The sequence below is a fragment of the Diadema antillarum genome, unplaced genomic scaffold, assembly GCF_040938485.1.
Source record: "Diadema antillarum isolate AM-2024a unplaced genomic scaffold, OU_Dant_1.0 seq00000389_RagTag, whole genome shotgun sequence".
NCBI classification, from domain to species: Eukaryota; Metazoa; Echinodermata; class Echinoidea; order Diadematoida; family Diadematidae; genus Diadema; species Diadema antillarum.
In genome coordinates this window covers 214,856-221,138 of record NW_027271386.1, presented here as the reverse complement: position 1 = coordinate 221,138, position 6,283 = coordinate 214,856, and the positions used below count along the sequence as shown (strand labels likewise).

General features: G+C 38.3%; 1 protein-coding gene across 1 annotated transcript; it reads left to right on the top strand.

The window, feature by feature from the left end:
• Nucleotides 1-308: 308 nt before the first annotated feature.
• On the top strand, nt 309-6,050 carry LOC139731936 (uncharacterized). The gene is made up of 4 exons (XM_071642810.1): nt 309-496; nt 2,693-2,881; nt 3,989-4,041; nt 4,927-6,050. The coding sequence occupies exons 2-4, from the start codon at nt 2,762-2,764 to the stop codon at nt 5,081-5,083; spliced, it is 330 nt and encodes a 109-aa protein (XP_071498911.1). The 5' UTR covers nt 309-496; nt 2,693-2,761; the 3' UTR covers nt 5,084-6,050.
• The last annotated feature ends 233 nt before the right edge of the window (nt 6,051-6,283 follow it).

Sequence of the window (6,283 nt, the reverse complement as noted above, 5' to 3'; positions counted from 1 at the left end):
GACTCAAAACACATCTCTTCTTTTAACTGTTCGTTATTATCAAGCACATTAGAAGCTTTTGCAGCGCAGAAGAATATATGTCTATAGGTTTTGCGCTTTATAAATTGATATTATTATTATTATTATTATATTGTCATGATGCTGGTGTGATTGCAGAGGTGAATAGATAATGATGCTGCTAGTGTTTGTTTGGTTTTTTCACATTTGATTTGGATTGAAAAGAATTTTATGAAATTGTGAGAGTGGTGACTGAGGTTGTTATTATTGTTATTATTTTTGAAATTTGTTTGTGTGTAATGTGGCAATTGCTTGATAGAATTTAGAATCATTTTGTGTTTTATTTTCTTTTTGCACTTAGGTGATATCGAAGGTCAGCGAGTTCAATGTTAATGAAGAGGTGGTTGGGAAGTTCATCAGGCCTGAGGTGGTGTCTGTGGCGGAGGCGAGGGGCTCACCATCCAAACGAAGACTGAGTGTGTCGGGTGATGTTGTGGAGGTAATAATGATCAATGTGCAGGGTTGTAGTTAAATAATCATATTGAAAACTTTCGGTCATCTGCGAAGCCGCGCTTCCGCGCGAACGCTACAACACGTAAAACGGGTCAAAAATCGACGCATTTTTCCACAAAATCTGCCATAACTTTTAAACTATTTAAGAAGCAAACTTGGGGCGCCCGGATTCTGAATGTAGACACTTTAGGGATTATTTATGTGTATATATCATTATTGTAACATTTGTAGTCGTGACGCAAATTTGATCAGAAAAGTACCTTATGAGTAGATTTGTCTATGGCGAACAGTCCAAATTTGACGAATTTGAGCACATTTTGCCGTCTTGCAATTCTTCCACACGGGATATCTCGAGAACGGAAAGTCGCACGAACTTGGGGGCGCACGGTTTTAGAAAGTAGAGATTCTGCCCATTTTTGTGATATAAGAATCTTGTTCATTGGTTGAGCAGTCCTGACGCAAATAAGCAGTAAAGCTAGACTACCCAGTCACAATTGCTGTCATAGGGAACGTGTACAATCCACACAGAGCTATCACGTGACGAGACTGCCAACGAAAATTTGAGCCGTTGACCTTCACTGTCTGCCGTCGTCAGCAGTGTGAATTCCTGTGATTTCAAGCTTTTGTTTCTCGCCAAATATCATTTTCAATGCAATATCAAGATACATTGTTGTATGTGAGACATTATCTAGATACGTAGCAGCCTTATGAGCAACATAACTGCTAAGTTTGGGAGCAAAAACAACCAAATATATTTCACATTCCTTCTCATTTTTCGATGATGGCTCTAGTCGGACTGGTGCATTTTCTTCGGAGGTGGTAATAATGTAAGTAGTTGCAACGGTTGCTTGCCACCTGCTGTCTGCAATCGGGTGCTTATATACACGTGTTGTGCACAGGTAATCAACTGAAATAATGTTGTAAAGGAATGATAAGGTCCTAGATTATATCTCAACTGTAGATTTAACCCGATTTCTGCCGCCTACACACAACACACTACGCGCGAAATTATGTGAACATGATGTCCCTCCACGCACGGTGCTGCAGGCCACCCCCATTAACGTGTCGACTAGCCACTCGCCCCACAGGCACTCACTTTCTCCAGCGTCTGCTACGTCGGATTTTCTGCGTGAATTAGGGCGAAAGTTTTCAATATGAATTTCGTGTTCATGTTTGTGTTCATGTCTCGATCATGTTACAAATTGTTTCGTGCACATGCGTGCACACGGAGTCTGTGCAGTGCTTTGGACGGCTGACTGAGTGATCGAGAATTCATGTGGATACAACCAGAGAATGAGGGGATTTGATGTGCATATACATTGTATCTTAGGAATAGGGGGAGTGTCTCGGTCAGTGAAAAATGGTGAGAATGATATCCTTAGGAACTGCTGGCAGCCTGTGAAAAGGGGGGCTTTAGGGCTGCTGATACATGTGTACCGGTACATGCTTTGCCTTTCTCCTTGAGTGTCCCCCCCCCCCCCTTTCACACCCCTTTCCCTAGGGAGATAATGTCCCCTGTTCTTGAGCTTACATTTGTTATTGTAGAAACAACAGTTTCTGATGTTACACTGCATATTTCGCAGCTGACAAATTAGTTACTTAGTATATGTTTAGAAATCATCATATTATGTACAATGTTCATGTATAAGGTAGCAAAAGAACATTTTGTGGTGTTCAAGTATAAATATCCTTATTGTGAGATACATTTTATCTATGTTTGTGACTATAAGGAAGACTTTTGCAAAAATGTATATTTTTCATCATGCTTCATATCTAAATATATATTTAGAAGTTATTGTGATGGTAAATAGCAATAGTTGTTGGATGTGAGTGGGTCAGTGAATGAGTAGCAGTTCCTGATGTAATGTAGAATCACCATCTTTTCTAAAGGTGGTATGGTGGATTTTGTTATAGGATGTTCTAATCTTGTGAAGCAGTTGAGAAATGGAATATGGAATGACAGAAATACGCTTGTGATAGTTGTTTGATAATCATTTTGTTTTCATTTGGATTAGTGTTATGTATGATAAGAGTGGAAGCAGTTGTTTGCATGTACATTTGTACGTGTATGTAGGTTAATTGTCATCAATTATATGCTGAGATGGATTTGTGCCTTGTATATTTCACTATATTGTAATTTGTTGTGTTTTTTTTTTTTGTCTGTGTGTTGCCTTTGATTTAGGTTGGAGACTGCATCAGGGGACCATCATATAAGAGGAGGAGTCTACAGATAAGTGGGGAGGGGGCATCTATGGAAGTTGTCCTATGGGGGAATCTGGCAGAAGACAAAGTGGGATGTGGTCGATCAGTGATCACCGCCCTTATTAAGGATGGTGAGAAGCTGACGTCGACGGCATCGAGCCAGGTGGAAGTACGTTTATGATGTTTTGATGCGTTCATAAAGGAAATTTCATATAAGAGTATTGGTATGGGTTTATATTAGAGGGGCTTCAGGGAATCTGGTAATCAATATGTTTTGAGGATTAAAATGGAGATGACAGTACTATGAATTTGTGCAGAATTCATTAGTCGATTCTTTAGTTTTGATTATTCAGAGTTTCAGTAGTTCTGTGTGTTGTTGAAATGTTTAATGTTAGGTCTTAATAATTGAGATGAATAATGCAGGATAGCCTCATGGTGTATGAAATATACCAGCTATGTCACTGTTATAATCATTGAATAATGATTCAATAAATCATTTTTTGCTATTTAGGAATAGGTATTTAAAATAACAAATTTGATACCAATTTAGAAATGTAGTCATCAGGAGATGGATATTATTTTCTTATCCATTTGTTACAGAAATTTTGAATTTCATTTTGGTTTACAATGTTGTCAGCTGAGAATGATAAGGGTGTGAAGTTGCCACTAAACCCATAGTGTTCACAACCACTTAAAGGCATGGTACAGTATTGGTGGAGATGAGAATTGGGCTTTTATCTTTTTGTGAGATACCAAGAAAAGACATATGATATAGTACAGACTACAGAGCATACAATTTTAAGAGGAATTCAAAGTTTATTTGATGAAAATCAGGTTTGGAATGAGTGAAACATCCAAAGACAAAGTAAAACAAATGATCGTAATAAGGTGTAGGTCCCACACCTTCTTAGAATCGCTTTTTTGTGGATATGTCAGCCATTTCAAAACCAATTTTTATCAAATAAACGTTGAATTCTTCATAGAATTACATGCTCTTTCATATTTCATATGAGTTTTCTCGTTATCTCACCAAAAAATGTTAGAAACCTGAAATTAGGTTTCAACCAAAACCATATGATCCCATTAATGCCCTTCTCATTCTGAACAGTCGATATGCGGTATTCTTTTGCTCTAGTTTGTACACTGCAGATATGTAAGTGCATGAACATACATGAAATACTTATCATTATAGTTGAAAATAATGATTTTTTTTTGTGAGAAGGATTTTTGTCACATGATTATGGTTCTATTTAATTTCGCTGCTTTTTTTGTGCAGAGTACAGCATGCGCTGAGGAATCTGCGCTGGTGATTGGGATCGAGGAAGATGGGTACGATTTTGTTTTTTTATGCCTTGGGCCATCAATAGTGGTCGTTGGAGACACTATGTTCTGGGGTGTCCACTTGTCGATCCCTGTCTGTCCCTCCCATTTTCATTGTTATGATAACTTTAATATTGTTCGTTGAATCAGCTTGAAACTTGGATCGTTTATGCACTGGCGGTGCCAAAGATCTGATTAGTTTTGGGGGTTATTAGGTGAGATATCATGGTTTTGATAATTAACTGAAATCCATCAGAAATAGATAGAAAAAACTGTTTTGATAAGTTGTCTTTTATCACATCAATAAGATGTGATAAAAGGCGGTTGTAGCTGTAATTTGAAAGCTGCAATATGGTTCATGTTGATGTTTGGATCATGCGTGCATTGGGGTGATGATGATCTGATCAGTATTGGGGGTTATGAGGTCGATGGTCAGGTGACAAATTAGATAAAAATACATAAGAGATAGGCTGTTCTTGGAATTGCATTAAATCATTTCACATGTCATTTTGAAACGGATGATGTCATGCATTGTGAAGCGACGATGATCTGATGAGTTTTTGAGGTCATGTGGTTAGAGGTAAAGGTACAGAGAATTTGAGACATTCATTAAAACTGATGTGTTCTCACTGTAATTTAAAAAGTGTTGAAGGATCATCTTGAAACTTGTGAGATTATCCAATGGGAGGGGGGCGGGTGATGTTTTGATTTGTTTCTGGGATAGTGTGGTGATGGAGAAGGGCACATAATTCAGTAGAAAGCATAAAAATTGTAATTTTTGTGATAAGCAAAAATTGTTTCACAGATCATGTTGAAGCTTGGAACATGTGTGTTTTTTTTTACTGCCTGATCGAAGGTTTATCTGGCTTTTATATATGTTTTGTTGTTTCTTAGGTCTCCGATTGAAATCATCCTCGAGAATGGACAATCGCTGTTCATAGAGGAAGCTCTGTTTGATGAGCATCTCAGCCTTGATATGGATCTCCCTGTGAGAATAAAATACACCGCCACTCTGGGAGGACATGTTAAGAGTATTTCTGTGGTTTGTTAAGTATCGTGATTACGTTGCAGTTTTTCTTTGCTAGTAGTAGTGGGTTATTAGTCGGTGTTATTTCAAAGCAGGTTTTACATATCTGATTTGATGCAGCTTGTTTTTCTGATCAATATGACACCTTTTTCCTAAAGAAAATTGGTTGAAAAATTGGGATAATGTGGGCTGAAAATGATTTTGAGGGGGCAGGGCCAAAAGGTGCTGAGTTATCGTCTGCTGAGAATTGGGAAAGTCCTTATTTTCTTATTTGAAGACCTATGTGCTGATTTCAGTGTTTATTTATTTGTTTTCTAGTCTGATCAGGGAGCTGAGACTTACCTGCCTGGTCTGATGAATCCATTGGTATTAGCAAAATTTGCTAAAAATATAAACAAGTAGACAAAAGGGCCTAGTTACATTATAACCCTGTAAATGCCAGGGGGTTATATCGACCCTTTCCCCCTTTGGGAAGATTCTATGTGGAGTTAAAACTGCTCTGTATCACACTAGGCCACTTTTTGTTATCTTTTGCCTTAATTCTTGCAAATATTTTGATATCTAGTTCATTAAATTTGGTTATTGCCTTAAGGGGTCAGGTGATATCTTGTGATTTCATGTCTGCTCCTAAACAGTGTGTTCTTAGAGATTTGTGTACAAAACATGTTGTTTCTAATAATCATATCATATCAAAATGACCCCTGCCCCCAGTTGGATATGGGTTAAATAACATTTTGCTGCTTAATCACCGAACAAAATTGTTTGTTTTGCTTCATTCCACAAAATGCTTGAAAAATGGCCCTTTTGGCTTTACAGCCCACCCCCTTCGTATGTATAATGATGGGTATTTCTAAACCTTGTAACAAAGCGGTGAGAAACATTGTACATTACATCAGCAACACCCCAGATTTTCTGTGAACATTTATAGATGTAATTGAACTGACTGTTCGTTTAGTCTTAAAGGGGATGGCTAGTAACCGATCAGTGGGAATCAGTGGGAATGCTGAGGGATGATTGTTCCATTCCTTGTGGGATTCATTTAAGAGTACATTATTGTCCCCGCCGAACGAGTTCGAGCAGGGGACTATGAAACGGGCTCCGTACGTGTGTGTGTCCGTGTGTCCGTCCGTCTGTCCGTCCGTCCGTCCGTGTGTCCGTGTGTCCGTGTGTCCGTGTGTGCGTCCGTGTGTGATCAAAATCTTCAATTTGCTACTTCTCTGTCAT

Excerpts from the sequence above, each read along its gene's own strand:
- LOC139731936 (XM_071642810.1), top strand. The coding sequence starts at position 2,762 with ATGGAAGTTGTCCTATGGGGGAATCTGGCAGAAGACAAAGTGGGATGT. Across the intron at positions 2,882-3,988 it reads CGGCATCGAGCCAGGTGGAA|AGTACAGCATGCGCTGAGGA; the intron begins GTACGTTTATGA and ends TTTTTTGTGCAG. Across the intron at positions 4,042-4,926 it reads ATTGGGATCGAGGAAGATGG|GTCTCCGATTGAAATCATCC; the intron begins GTACGATTTTGT and ends GTTGTTTCTTAG.